General features: G+C 39.0%; 1 protein-coding gene across 1 annotated transcript in view; it reads left to right on the plus strand.

Moving 5' to 3' along the window:
• LOC150080941 (pseudouridylate synthase RPUSD2-like) overlaps window positions 1-16,225 on the plus strand; it is a 234,786-nt gene that overhangs the window by 187,238 nt on the left and 31,323 nt on the right. The window contains exon 10 of the mRNA XM_090380859.1: window positions 2,019-2,110. Within this exon, the coding sequence (XP_090236985.1) occupies window positions 2,019-2,110 (92 nt within the window). The remainder of the gene's footprint in view (window positions 1-2,018; window positions 2,111-16,225) is intronic.

Raw genomic sequence — 16,225 nt, forward strand, 5'->3', positions numbered from 1 at the left:
CCAGGGCAATTGCATCATGTTGTGATACCAGAACTCATACAAGACACTTTATAATTGAAGACAGCCACAATGTGCAAGATTAATGTTGGTTCAGCAAACACTATTATTAGTGAAGAGTTGTTTTCGATGGATTCCCCAATGTTTAACACCAAGACTGAAGGAAAGACAACAATATATGTTATGTGCTTCTTGGATGGCATGAATACAAAGGAGACACCTTCTTATAACACGTCATTAACAGGGTTGAATTTTGGGTGTGTATATTGCAGACCAGGAAGCAAATATACAAGTTCAGAACAGCATCATACAAGAGCTCAACTCAAAATTCTGTACCCATGCATCAGTTAGGAAAGTATTACTTGCTGTATTCTAGGATCATAAAGGAGCATTATCTGGAAAGAGAAGAAAGAGTGATGAACAACAAATACATCTATACTTCGGAGCAATTCAAAAGAAATTTCATGGTTTGCTGTCCTCAGGTGTGTGCCTGCAGCATGACAATTCCTGTCCTTACACTGTTTATTTTATAGTGAATCAGATACAGGAGATGAACCCTGAGAGGATGCCACTTCTCATCAGATGAGGTCAAGATGGCAGCACACAAATGGCTTCAACACACACACACCTCAAAACTTCTTCTCTCAGTGAATCCAGGCATTAGTGCACCACCTAAAAATGCAGGAAGCACATTGATCATAATGGGGACTACAGTGCAAAACTGATATGCGTGGTTTGTAAAATACAGAATTTAACGGCGCCTCCGTAGCCAGGTGGGAAGGAGCAGCAGTACGTAGCACACGCTTCTTGATTAGACTGGGGTTCGAGCCCGTCACCACCAAATACGGAGGATGCGGAAAGGTCAGGGAATGACCACCGCATATCCCGGAGCAATATGGCCTTAGTTGCTCCTAAAAACCAAATAACAACAACAACAACAACAGAATTTAACTTTTTTTTTTTTGCTGATTTCATTTGAATGACCTTTGTAGAAAAGTGAACTGTATAACAGGAAAAGTTTCACTTTCTTCAGTTAATCCAGAGATTAATTGTATTCTTTTTTTTTCAGTGTGGAATATGGACACTTGATTAACTACATGACTCTATATATGTGGGCTACAGACTGGTTGACACCTGGTTGCCAACCAAGCACCTCAGAGATGATTGAGGTTTATAAGACTTAGAGGGGTTAGTAAAATGAACAAAGGTGGAATTTTCACTGTTATAGAGAATTCCATAACTCAGGGGCATAAATTCAATTTACAGTGGAAGAGGTTTAGACTGTAGGAAGTTTTAGCCAGCAGGTTGCCTTCACAGGTAGTTGGGGCTTGACAGTTTGGATAAATCAAATGTCAACTAGATAGTTACCTATGTGAGAAGAGAAGCAAATAATTTGAATTTTCTTATCTACTTGTCCCCCCATCCCCAGCCAGCGCATAAGCCTGTGGCTTCATTACTGTTACTATTGCATGATCAACTATTGAACTAGGTATCTTCAGTGTTGTTAAAATGTTATGTACAGATTGATTGCTTATGTGGCACCCTATTCATAGAGTTTGTTAACTCTATGAATTGCTGCATCTTGCATTCAAAACTGAACTGCTGTCTCTGGAAGGCCTCGAGCATATTTATAGTTGTCTGACATGTGCTTGGGTAAGACATGGCCAATTATCAATGGAGGAGTAGCTAGCAGTGTATAACTGCAAAGCTGGTGTTCTCAGCCGTCTTAGAATTAAAGTGTTATAGTATAGACAAATGTCTTTTGTGATAAACACTTTCTAGAAGAAAATGAAACTTTTCTATTGTTTTAACTGTGCTTTTTATTTATATATATATTTTTTATGAGTTACTTCAACAACTTAATTCAGGTTAAATTCAGCATTTGTTTACAAAATCTTTCATATCACTCACTCTGAATAAAATAGTATAACTGATAATTTAGTTCTGTTTTACTGTGAAGGCATAATTCCTTTATCTTTCTAGTTGCTTCATTACAAATTTCCTTAATTATATGTTCTTAGGTTATCCAATAGTTAATGATTCACTCTATAACAGCGATATATTTGGAGAAGAAAAAGGAAAACATGGAATATTTAACAAAACAGAAGAACAGGTACAATTTACTATTTGCTGAATAATTATATCTGTTTTTAAAAATAAATGTAATACTAGTGCAGTGCAATGTTTGTGGGAGTGTTTAAATCAGAATGCCTAAAGCAGGTGTTTCCAACCTCTGGCACTTGTGCCACAGCTTGGAAACTGTGTGTTGACAAAATGATGCAAGGAAGAAAGTTTGTAAAACCAGCCAAAAATATAAACATATTGTAAAATAAATGAAATTTAAATTTAAAAAAAAAAAAAAAAAAAAAAAAAAAATCAGTGTCACCTTCCCTCCTATTATTTACCTATTTCTTTCAAGTATTTATGTAATCCTCCACTTCAATTAAGATGAACTTCCAACTTCCACAAAAGTAGGTTAGACTTTATTCAGTTATTTGCTCTTTGACTACAGAAAAATATTTGGATATCCAGTCTGCAATTACCTCTTCAATTTAAATTTATGATCCCTTGGGTATGTCACATGACTAAGCATAAAAATTACCTTAGTACTTAGTTCTCTCTCTCTCTCTCTCTCTCTCTCTCTCTCTCTCTCTCTCTCTCTCTCGATAAGGGTACTACTTTTTATCCTTAACCAATGTTATCACTATTTCCACCCCCCACAGTTCTTCCACATCTTTCCTAAAATGGGATCTCCAAACCCGCGTGCAATATTCAAGATGTGACCTAACCATTGCTTTATATAACGGAATAACTCTTTGTTTACTGGTAGAGATTCTATATATTACACTACTCTGCATTTTGAAAAAAAAATTCACTGATGTTTTCTCAGAAAAGGGTGTTTCTGAATCATTTTCTAATGCAGAATTAAAAAATGACTATCATTAGGTTTCTTCAAAAAGCAGGAAAGAAAATTTGATTTTTCACAAATTTTATTAATTTTGGCAGAATTTGTGCACTGAAATTATAACAAAATCTACTTTTATCAGACTTTTATATTTAAATACACTTTGAAAACACTATTAAAAAGGGCAGCATGGTAAAATTCTGCTAAACACTTGCCTCTCATTTTAAAACTGATGTACGATGGGTCAAATTTTCCATTTTTTTTTTTATTTTCTTGAAGATCTTTCTACTTTACAGTCCCTCTTCTGCATCCAGCCATAGTCAGCCATCATGTTGACATGCCACCTCCCTTGGTACCTCATCCTCATGTCTTTAATGTCCTGGTGAAACCTGTTGCCCTGTTCTTCACTATCACTTCTTAGATTTTCTGGGAAGTAGTCGATATGGAAATGTAAAAAATGTACTATTACACTTATGTTGCAGCCCACTTTTTGAAATTTGCCAATATATTTTCAACTATATTTTTGTAATCTGGATCCTTGTTGTACCCTAAGAAGCTCTCAACAACAGACCTGAAGCTAATCCATGCCTGTTTTTCCTCTTTTATTCATAGTTCCCTCACCAAGAGTAGAAAACTTGCTTTTTCCCCTAATGGTAGCCGAGCATTCTGGTCTCTTGCCAAAGCTATTGGCCGCAACTTTTGCCCATCTCTGCTCCCACCTCTGTCCAAATCAGATGGTTCTGTTGTCACTTCAGCCAAGGATAAAGCTGACCTGCTAGCATCCCATTTTTCTTCCAGCTCATGTATTAATGATCTTGGTAAAACACCTCCCACCATTCCCAACACGCTCCATTCAATGCAAAAGGATATCAGAAGGATTTTGATGAATCTTGATGCTAAGAAAGATCCAGGTCCTGATTGTATTTCTCCACTTGTTCTCAAAACCTGTGCTCCTGAACTTACTCCTATTCTTTGCCGTCTTTTTTCACTTTCTTATTCCAAAGATGTTTTTCCTTCTGCTTGGAAATTTGCTCATATCCAGCCAGTTCCTAAAAAGGGTGACAAATCCCTCCCATCCAATTATCGTCCCATTGCAATTACTTCTCCTCTTTCTAAAATAATGGAGAAATCAATTAACCGCCAACTCTTAAACTACCTAGAAACCTTCTGTCTGATCAACGATCGCCAGTATGGATTCCGTCAGTGTCGATCCACTGGTGATATTCTGGCTTATGTTACCCATTTATGGACTAATTCAATGGAAAGGTTCAGTGAAACACAAGTAGTTGCTCTTGACATCTTAAAGGCTTTTGATCGTGTTTGGCATAAAGGTCTTCTAAACAAGCTTCCATCTTATGGTTTGCCAACTGTTTTTAGTAATTGGTTATCCAGTTTTCTCTCTGATCGCTCACTGAGGGTGATGGTAGATGGCTCTCTGTCTTCTAACTTCTCCACTAATGCCGGTGTCCCCCAAGATTCAGTTCTTTCCCCCACTCTTTTCCTCTTGTACATTAATGACTTTCTTCCATTAACTGGAAATCCTATCCATAGTTTTGCCGATGATAGCACATTGCATTCCACTTTCCATTTTGAGAAACCTTGTTCTGCTCAATCAGCTTCAACTTCTCGAAAATCTGCTACCAATTCCTGAAATGCCGATATCCAGGTAATTCTCCAGTGGGGCAAAGACAACTTAGTTGATTTCAACCCTTCTAAAACTCAGTCTTGTCTTATATCTCGCAAAAAGGATTCTTCTGCTTCTATGCTTATCTTTAGTGACACTCCAATTTCTAGGCAAAATGATATATCTCTTTTGGGGATTACCCTGACTTCTAATCTCTCTTGGCACAAGCACATTACAAATATTGCTTTCTCTGCATCTAAAAAACTTGGTTTTCTCTTTCGCTCTCGGCGTTGCTTTTCTTCCAAACAGTTGCTCACTCTGTATAAATCGCAAATCCGCCCTGCCATGGAATATTGTTCCCACATCTGGGGTGGTGCCCCCAAAACCTTTCTCAGGCTTTTTGATTCCATTCAGAAGAGGGCAATTAGGTTAATTAATGGTTCATCTCTAACAGAGTCTCTCCACTCGCTTTCTCATAGACATACTGTTTCTGCTGCATGCCTCTTCTACAGATACTTCCATGGGCACTGTTCTTCTGAATTGGCTTCTATAATTCCTGCTCTCTTTTTCAAAACAGTCCGAACACGTGCCACCACCAGCCAACATCCATTTACTGTCCAACTTCAAACCCACAGAACCAACTTTTCATCTTCCTCATTTATTCATTCAACTGCCGTTTTCTGTAACAACCTTCCTTCATATGTATTTCCTGAAAATTACAATCTACAGAAGTTCAAGTCCAATGTCAACAAATATCTTCTTTCGTCTTCTCAGCCTCCAACCCGAGCACGGTACTAAGTACTATAGGTTCTAATACCTCTTGTGTTTGGGGTTCACATAAAAAAAAAAAAAAAAAAAAAAACAATCTCAATCCTTCATCAGTTTGCGAATTTAGGGTCCAACAAAAAATACCTTGTTTTAGCTTCTCTTGGGTAATCAATGGAAATTTAGTAAAACAGTAGTTGAAGCAGAGACTTTCCTGAGGTAAAGCTTTCATGAATTGTTTCATCAAACCCAGTTTGATGGGGAAGAAGGACAGTTTTGGGTCTTTCAGTGATTTGTGACCTATGTTCTTTGATCCAGGCAATAGACTGCCTCTTTTTGGCCAGACATTGATATCCCAGTGCTCGACTCTCCTTGACATTTTCTTACCCTGCTATCCCACTCACAAAAAAAGCAAGGTATTTTTGTGTAGCCTTTGTTGTTCAAATAACATTCCTATCAATTTAAAGTTAGCACAAACCAAACAACTATGTTCTTCATACTTAATATTTGTCAAGAACTTCAAGTTCTCATATGTTTCTTTCAAATGCACAGAGTGAGCTACTGGAATTAACCCATTTCTATTTCCATTGTGGAGTAACACACCTTTAAGACTTCTCTTTGACGAATCAATAAAAAGTCTCCACTGTGTAGGATTGTAACTAATTCTTGAATAGTTAATTAAATACTTTATATTACTGAAAAAAAAACATAGAATTGTCCTCAGAAGACTACAGGACTACTTCTTGTTCTCTGTGTCTGTTCCATGTACACTAGAAGATTTTTTGACTTATTATTATTATTAGCCGTATGATGCAAGGAAGCCTAAGGCTTATGCTGCACCAGCCAAAAATATTTCCAAATTCCCTTGAGAGAGAGAGAGAGAGAGAGAGAGAGAGAGAGAGAGAGAGAAAGTAGAAAGGAATCACCAAGAAAGAGAGGAATGATGATATCCAGCTCAGGACCAAGCCCATACTCACCAGATGTGAGCCCCTGACTTAGTCTAAAACCAAGGAGTTCTGCAGATTCCATTAGTAAATTTAAATCTCTTATCAGATCATTGAGTTCTTTCTGTGAAAAGAGTTAAGGGCCGGATTCAATGTCTCCAGACATTTTGACTTCAGTTTCATCTTCAGAAGCTTCACTTTCTGCACTCTTTGCTGCTACATTTTCCAACATAAGTGGAGGGCATGGAATCGGCAGCTTATTTATTTATTTTTTTTTTGGTTTTTTTTTTTAGGAGCATTAGCAACTAAGACCATATTGCTCCGGGATATGCGGTGGTCATTCCCTGACCTTTCCGCATCCTCCGTATTTGGTGGTGATGGGTTCGAACCCCGGTCTAATCAAGAAGCGTGTGCTACGCACTGCTGCTCCTTCCCACCTGGCTACGGAGGCGCCTCGGCAGCTTATCTCCATGTGGTACTGGTGGAAGGGAGATGGAATATTAGGATACACAATGCCCTTCTTAATCTTAGCATTGTATCCCCCTACATTAAATAAGCAAAAGTAACAGTCATCACAGTGGTTCATAGGCTCCCGCCAAATCATAAGAATTGCAAATGGTATAGCTTTTTTTTTATGATTTTTCCACAATCTCAATGCTTCAGCACAGGTTCAGCAAACTTTATGTGAAGCCCATTGTTTATCATGGTCACTAAGTTTCACTCCAAAATAAGCAGAATATGCAATTTTTTTACAAATTTATTAATATTTGTCTTTGCTTGAGGACTACATAACTTCTACCAATATAACAAAATCAGTTTGGATTGTTCAAACATTTGCATGAAGACATTTTACTGACTTTTCTGCACAGGTCTGATATGATAACTTCAAAAATAAACTGACCTCACTGATAAATACTGCTGCATGCATCTTTCTCAAGGTCAAGAAACAAATGACTGATGGCAGTGTTGCCAACATATGAAGATTTAGTTTTTTTTTTTTTTTTTTTTTTATGAAAACTCCAAACAACAGAGGTATTAGAACCTCTAGTACTTAGTACCATGCGTGGGTTGGAGGTTGAGAAGACGAAAGTAGATATTTGTTGACATTACACTTGAACTTCTGTAGACTGTAATTTTCAGGAAATATGTATGAAGAAAGGTTGTTCCAGAAAACGGCAGTTGAATGAATAAAGAAGGAAGATGAAAAGTTCGTTCTATGAGTTTGAAGATGGACAGTAAATGGATGTTGGCTGGTGGCGACACGTGTTCGGACTGTTTTGAAAGAGAGAACGGGAATTATAGAAGCCATTTCACAAGAACAGTGCCCATGGAAGTATCTGTAGAAAAGGCATGCAGCAGAAAGTGCGTCTATGAGACAGCGAGTGGAGAGACTCTGTTACAGATGAGTCATTAATTAACCTAACTGCCCTCTTCTGAATGAAATCTAGATGTCTGAGAGAAGTTTTGGGAGCACCGCCCCAAATGTAGGAACAATATAAGTGTTTGGAAGAAAAGTAATGCCGAGAGTGAAAGAGAAAACCAAGTTTTTTTAGATGCAGAAGAAGAAATATTTGTAATGTGCTTGTGCCAAGAGAGATTAGAAGTCAGGGTAATCCCCAAAAGAGATATATCCTTTTGCCTAGAAATTGGAGTGTCACCAAAGATAAGCATAGGAGCAGAAGGATCCTTTTTGCGAGATATAAGACAGGACCGAGTTTTAGAAGGATTGAAATCAACTAAGTTGCCTTTGCCCCACTGGAGAATTACCTGGATATCGGCATTTAAGGATTGGTAGCGGATATTCGAGAAGTTTAAGCTGATTGAGCAGGGCAAGGTTTCTTAACCTGGAAAGTGGAATGCAATGTGCTATCATCAGCAAAACTATGGATAGGATTTCCGGTCGATGGAAGAAGGTAATTAATATACAACAGGAAAATAGTGGGGGAAAGATTCGAACCTTGGGGGACACCAGCATTAGTGGAGAAGTTAGAAGACAGAGAGCCATCTACCATCAACCTCAGTGAGCGGTCAGAGAGAAAACTGGATAACCAGTTACAAAAAAACAGTTGGTAAATCATAAGATGGGAGCTTGTTTAGAACACCTTTATGCCAAACATGATTGAAAGCCTTTGAAATGTCAAGAGAAATGGCTTGAATTTCACTAAACTTTTCCATTGAATTTATCAATAGATGGGTAACATAATCCAGCATATTACCAGTGGATTGACACTGACGGAATCCGTACAGAAGGTTTCTAGATAGTTTAAGAGTTGGTGGTTGATTTCTCCATTACTTTAGAAAGATTAGAAGTAATTGCAATGGGACGATAATTGGACAGTAGGGATTTGTCACCCTTTTTAGGAACTGGCTGGATATGAGCAAATTTCCAAGCAGGAGGAAAACCCTTTCGGAATAAGAAAGTGAAAAAAGCGGGAAAGAACAGGAGTAAGTTCAGGGGTGCAGTTTTGAGAACAAGTGGAGAAATACCATGAGGACCCGGAGCTTTCTTAGCATCAAGATTCGTCAAAATCCTTCTGACATCCTTTTGATGCAAAACCACAGGAGGCATTGAATGAGGCATGCTGGGAATGGTGGAAGGTGTTTTACCAAGTTCATTAATACATGAGTTGGAAGAAAAATGGGATGCTAGTAGGTCAGCTTTATCCTTGGCTGAAGTGACAATAGAACCATCTGGTTTTGAAGGAGGTGGGAGCAGAGATGGGCAAAAAGTTGCAGCCAAAAGCTTTGGCAAGAGACCAAAATGCTCAGTTAATTAGGGCAAGAAGCAAATTTTCTACTGTTAGCCTGTTCAAAATCTAGTTTGGACTGATTAATAACTGCTTTACAATTGTTGCGAGCTCTGGTGTAGGCAGAAAATGAAACTGAAGAATTGGAAACAAGCCAATTACGATATCCAACATTCTTCTCTTGATCAGCCTTAGCACATTTATTGGAAAACCAAGGTTTAGATAAAGGATGAGATTTTAAGGTGGAATGTGGAATAAAGGATTCCATTCCTATAAGAATAATTCCACTAACTCGATCAGTTGACATCAGAAGTTTTGAAACAGTAATCCAACCAAGGAAAAGAAATCTCACAGGTCATCCCATTTTGCATTCTTGTAATGCCAAACAATACGAGTGAGGTTGGGAATAGCCATGAGATAAAGGCTCCATTGGAGAAGAGACAATCACCAAGTTGTGATCTGAGGTGCCTAAAAGAACACTCACTTCGACTGACTTAGAAGGGTAGTTTGTGAGAAAAGGATCAAGCGTGTTGGCTGTATGGTTAGGATTGTCTGGTATTCTGGTAGGTAAATGAACAATCTGTGGAAGGTCATTAGTAATTGCAAAAGCCTCAGCATCTTGACTAGCTCGGTCTGTATGACTAGAAAATGGAAGCCAGCTGGAGTTGCGAACATTAAAATCACCAAGGAAAATTGCCTCACTGTTAGGAAAGTTGGACTGGAGAAAGTCAAGTTGCAAAGAGAGGAAGTCAAAGAGTTCCAATGATTAATGAAGTTGGGAGAATGGTAGAGACAACAGATAAATTTTTACACAATGAGGTAGAGAGATTTTAATCCAGAGAAGATCAAAAAGAGGAGATTCCAAATTACCAAGTCTCTGACAGGGAATATCGGAACGGAAATATTCACAAGTACCACCTTTGAGGCAAAAGGAATCATACAATGAATAATTTGAGCGACTGAGATGAGCAATGATTGAATCAACCGATAACTGAGATTCTGTCAGAAAAAGTATATAGGATTTGGCAGACTATAAGCAGAAATGGACATCATTCAAATTAGAACTGAGACCACATATATTTGTGAAATGAACTACGAAGTGTTTGGCACGTTTAGATCTTTTCACAGATAAGTTTGCTCTATTAGTTTGCCAATTCATGGTGTATTCAATAGTAAGAAAAAGTAGGGGGGCCATGCTTCATACAGCATGTATGAAGTAATGAAACTTTTGGATATGGTGTACACATGGTAACAATATACCCATATCCTTAACGTAACAGCCCTGGGTGCCAACTGATTATTAATGTAACCAAGCAATTCCAAGCGATCTCTATATTGTGTGTGCAAAGCAAATAGTTTTCTTTAGGTTTTAAATACACTTTCATTATTTATTTGTGTTGTGAAACTTTTGCACTACAAGAAGTAGGCAGAGTTCTAGGAAGGAAATTCACCTTTCTGTTTCTTGTTAATCTTACTAACTAAACTAACTCAGCCACTTGGTTACCCTTGTGGCACTGATCCTGCCTCCCCGTGGTGGGGCCAATAATCTGGAAAGAAAAGTTATTTTTCCAAAGCTAAAAGGAACAAAATCATCTTCCCTACAGAACTTAAATACACTTTCATTATTTATTTGTGTTGTGAAACTTTTGCACTACAAGAAGTAGGCAGAGTTCTAGGAAGGAAATTCACCTTTCTGTTTCTTGTTAATCTAATATGGGGATCCTAATATGGTTATTCCTGAGATAGAAGACTCTAACTAATTGTTGGGATATGATATCAGAGACGTGGTGCCACACAGATATAAGGAATGCAGAACTGTAATTTGGAGAGAACAATGTGTACAGGAAGGATAGACAGGATAGGAAGGGAGCTGGGGTTATGTTATTAGTTAAGAAACACATAAAATCCAAGGAAGTGAAGCCAGTCGACATCGCTGGACAGGGCAGTGCAGTGTCGAGTCAGGTTGGTGTGACATAAGCATTGGGAGATCAAAATTGAGAGTAGGAGTGTGTTATAGGCCTAATGACTCTGATGAGTATAATAAACACTGTACAAGGAAATAAGAGTGGGACAGTAAATCAGAGAGTCTTATAATGGGGGATTTTAATTTCCCAATTCGTGGGTTGGTCACTCACAAACTAGCAAGGCTTTTGTGGATTTATTGGATGATTGTTTTCTACATCAGCATGTTCGGGAGGCAACTAGAGGGAGTAATACTCTTGATCTGGTTATCAGTAGTGATTTTTCATGCATTAAGAATCTGCAGATAAAGGAACCACTAGATGGCAGTGATCACAGTCTGCTGAAGTAGGATTTACTCAAAGGGGTAACTACCACAGGGGTAAAGGGAAGGGATTTTGCTTTCGTAAAGGTGACTACGGTGGTCTGAGTTAGTATTTAAATTCTATACGGTGGGACCAACTGATGATGTTACCAACAGCATATTCAAAATGGGAAGCATTCAAAGAATTTATCTTGGAAGCTACTAGGTTTTACCTACCAACTAAGAAATATTGTTCAAGGTTTAGGCCTAAATGGATGTCAGATGAACTAATGAGACATATGGCAGAGAAGAAAAATGCATGGGATACATATAAATTAATGGGTGACATGGAAGCCTATGATAGATATAAGCTGGTCTGTAACCAAGTCACAAAGGAGATTAGGCAGGCAAAGGCAGATTATGAGAAATCTTTGGCAAAGGATGTAAAGAAAAACAACAAAGAGTTCTTTACGTATGTAAACTCTAGAAGGAAAGGGATGAATCAGATTGGTCCACTTGATATCGATGGGTCAACTGTTGATGATCCTGCTCAGGTAGCTAACAAACTAAATGAGTATTTTGCATCTACATTCACCCATGAGGAGTTATTCAGGGAGGGGAATGCCAGAGGTGAGTTAAACTCTGGCAGTGAGTTAGATGATTTCTAATAACTGAGAGGAAAGTGGAGGAGAAATTGTTGAAGATAAATATAAAAAGGGCACTCGGGGTGGATGGGATTTATCCAGTTATAGTAAAGGAGGCAGCAAAGGAAGTAAGCAAACCCTTAGCCATAATTATGAGAGCTTCTTTGGGCTCAGGGGAGGTACCCCATGGACTGGAGATATGCAAATGTGACCCCAATTCACAAAGGAGGATCAAAGGGTGACACAAGTAATTATAGATCTGTTAGTGTAACTTCTGTTCCAGGAAAATTAATGGAGGCACTGGTTAAAGAAGCACTTCAGGATCATGTAGACAAGAATTCAGTTATAGCTCGGACACAGCATGGTTTTGTTAAGGGAAAGTCTTGCCTGACCAATTTGATCGGATTCTATGATGTGGTCACAAAGGAACTGGATGCAGGGAATAACTTTGATATCATATATTTGGATCTTAGAAAGGCTTTTGATACTGTTGCACATGGAAGACTGCTGCACAAATTGGAGCAGTGTGGCATTGGAGGCAAATTGCTGCTATGGATGGTTGAATGGGAGAAGACAGAGCGGTAATCAATGGACAGTGCTCATTGTGGACTAATGTTATTAGTGGAGTCCCTCAGGGTTCAGTGTTGGGTCCATTGTTGTTTTCTGTATTTATAAAAGATATTGATGATAGTATATCAAGCTTAATATCCAAGTTTGCAAACGATATGAAGATTGGCAGGGTTGTTAAGGACACTAATGACAGTATGCTGCAACAGGATCTAGAAAAGGTGAGCTGATGGGCTGAGATTTGGCAAATGAAGTTTAACATTGACAAATGTAAAGTACTACATATGGGAAGCAATAACCCCAGAGTGACGTATCAACTATTTTTTTTTTTTTTTTTTGGTAGTTGTTGGCGCATAGGCTTCTGTGGCCATAATGCACCTCCCAAGGTTTTTGCAGTACTTTGATCCAAGCCCGAGGCGGGAATCGAACCCGTGACCTTTGGGTTGCCAGGCAAGCACTTTACCCACCCGGCTAGCCCGGTCGGCGTATCAACTATGTGGTACTACACTGACAGTGGTAGAGAACAAAAAGGACCTGGGGGTAATTGTGCGGGCAGATATGAAGTTTTCTGAGCAGTGCAGACGGTCTGCAAGAGTAGCTCATAGTGTCTTGTCAATTATATACAATAATTTTTCTAGCAGGGATAAGGAGGTGATTATTCCCTTGTATAACGCAATGGTCAGGCCACACCTTGAATACTGTATACAGGTCTGGAGGCCTCATTTTAAGTCATCCCATGTGGCCATCCATTTTTGAGCTGCGCTGGGAAAACCTCTACAACACCCGTTGGACTGCCAACAAACCTTTTGGTATTCGGGTTCAAGGGCTGCTGAATGAGCTAAACTTGACGATAGACAACATTGCCCTGTCACCAAGGCAATTCTTTCCACCCTGGCATGCTTATTTTCCAACTTGTGACTTCTCCCTTAAGATCTGGGAGAAGGCTACTACACCACCATCTGTCTACCAGCAACTCTTTGCATCACATAGACAGCAATATTCTGACTTTCTGCCAGTCTATACAGATGACTCAAAGTTAAAATGTTATGTGGGATCTGCTGTTGTGTTCCCTCACAAAACATTATCCTATAAGATCCCACAAGAAACTAGCATTTACACTGCAGAGTTGCATGCAATACAAACAGCCCTAGATCACATTAAAAATCGCGACCACCAGAGGTATATGATTTATTGCGATTCATCGAGCGTGTTACAGGCTCTGGTATCGGTGAGTTTTAACCCTCATCCGATCCTGTCCATGATCCGGCAGATTCTTTTTTTTTTCGTGAAATTAGAATTCGGTATTCGCTTTTGCTGGATCCCAAGCCACATTGGGATCCGGAGAAATGAATCGGCTGATGCCACTGCCAAATCAGCCATTTCCCTGGATAGTCATTGCCTGTCAGTCCCCTATACAGACTACAGGCAAATAAAACATTCTAAATTACTTTCCCAATGGCAAGATTCTTGGCACGGACAGGCCACAAATAAACTACTTCACATTAAGCCTGTAATTACGCAATGGCAGTCCAGTCTATGCAGGGTCCGAAGAGAGGAAGTTGTTCTTGCTCGGCTCTGCATAGGTCATAGCCATCTAGCCCATTCCTACTTGCTGAGGGCGGATGACCCACCAATGTGCAAGATGTGTAACGTTATTTTAACCGTCAGTCATATTTTAATAGAATGTCCTGTTTTTATAGAAGCACGACGCTTGTGTTTTACCGCTTTTAATAATTTGACTGAGCCATTTACACTCAGTCAGATAATAGTTGAGAGAGACAATATGTTCGACGTCTTTTAACTTTTAATTTTTATACAAAGATCTAAGTTTTATGCTTCTAATTTGTACTTTTTTACATAAAACTTAATTGCTTGACGTGGTAGCCTTGGCTACCAAAATGTTTAGTAGCGTTTTAAATTTGACTTGGCGCATTATGGCCTTAGCTGCCAATGCGCCATAAAAAATCAAATCAAAATCAAAGCCTCATTTTAAGAAGGATGTAGAGCTGTTGGAATGAGTACAGAGAAGGGCAACAAGATTAGTGAATCGAACAAAGGGTTTCTCTTACGAAGAAAGGCTTAAGTTTTGCAAATTACAGTGTCTGGAGACTAGGCACCTGTGAGGTGATCTGATGTGGTCACAAAGCCTTGAATGGATTGAGCATGCTCAATGCTGATGGGATTTTTCCTCTTGCTCAGAATAATCACCTGAGAGGGCATAAATTCAAATTGAGGAAAGACAGATGTAGGTTAGATGTGCAGAAGTTTGCCTTTAGCCAGCAGGTAGTCGTTTGGTGGAACAGACTTCCATCATTTGTTGTGGAAGTTGATAGCCTAAATAAATTTAAGGCTGAGATGGACAGGTATTTGGAACGAATGGAGGGGTGAAATGGGAGCAGTTTTTTTTTTTTTGGCTGATGTTGCATAAGCTTGCTTTCTTGCATATGCCTCTGCTAATGTTAATTCTAACTCGTGCAGTGCTAAACGTCAAAAAACTGACACTGTTAAACGAAGGGCTCCAATGCACCTTGTATTGCTTTGAACTACTTAGAGACTACCAAGAATAGTCTCTAAGTAGTCTGTCGCCTTTTAAAATTCAGAAATAATTAGAAAATCTAATAGGATCTCCAAAAACAACCAAGCGTCTGAGATCTGGCAACTTGCTCATTGAAGTCTCAGGCGAAAGGTAATCAACGGCTCCAAAAACTAACATCCTTTGGAGGATTATCAATTACTGTCTCCCCTCATGCCACCCTAAACACCTCCAGGGGTGCGATAGCTGAATGGGATCTCATAAATCTCTGAGAAGAAGAGTTGAAAAATGAATTACAAGACAAGGGAATTGTGCATGTAAAGTGCATATATACCAAATGAGACAATGCTCTAGTTCCAACTCGGAATATAATACTACCATTTGATAGTCCCAAAGCTCCAACATCTATTAAAGCAAGCTATCTGAATTGTCAGATAAAATTGTACATTCCTAAACCAACACGCTGTTTTAAATGCCAAAAATTTGGGCATTCCCAAAACGTGTGCAGAGGTTTAGCCACTGTGCAAATTGCAGCTCACCCGAGCATAATCACTCTGACTGCAAAGCACAGCAGCACAAATGCCCAAATTGTAATGGCTCATATACTGCCTACTCCACAGATTGCCCCCTATGGAAAAAAGAAAAAACATTTCGTACCAAGAAGCAAAAAAATCAGTACAGGCTCAGTTTAACACTTGACCCATTTTCGCTTACGTAGTCCAAAAGTCAACTGCAGTAACCAGTACTGTTGATGTTATTCTTTGCACAGTACTGGTTACTGCAGTTGACTGCAGTAACCACTACTGTGCAAAGAATAACATCAACAGGTACTCAAACTGAGGTAACGTTTCCCCCAGACAGATAATTGTCAGATTGGGCTCTGTCAGTTTTGGATGCTGTAACCTTTTCTAGTAAACCATCAAAGACAAACAAGGCTGTTAATACACCAGTCATTGTTCTGCATAGTACTAATAACCCAATGTACTCAAAAAGTGATGATTCTACTAAAACTGACTCAATAGAAATGGAAGGAAACACTGACCACGAAGAACCCATTCTCGACCTCTTCCCAGAAGAAGAGATGGAGACAGGAAGACCGTACTTCCCGAAAAGAAAATCTGTTCACCATAAGCCAACAGCCTAATTCATTTCACAAATATATGTGGTCTCAATTCTAATCTCAATTATGTCCATTTCCACTTGCAGTCTGCCAAACCCCATGTACTTTTTCTGACA

Source organism: Mastigoproctus giganteus, chromosome 9 (assembly GCF_048544385.1).
Source record: "Mastigoproctus giganteus isolate SK-2022 chromosome 9, ASM4854438v1, whole genome shotgun sequence".
NCBI lineage: Eukaryota > Metazoa > Arthropoda > Arachnida > Uropygi > Thelyphonidae > Mastigoproctus > Mastigoproctus giganteus.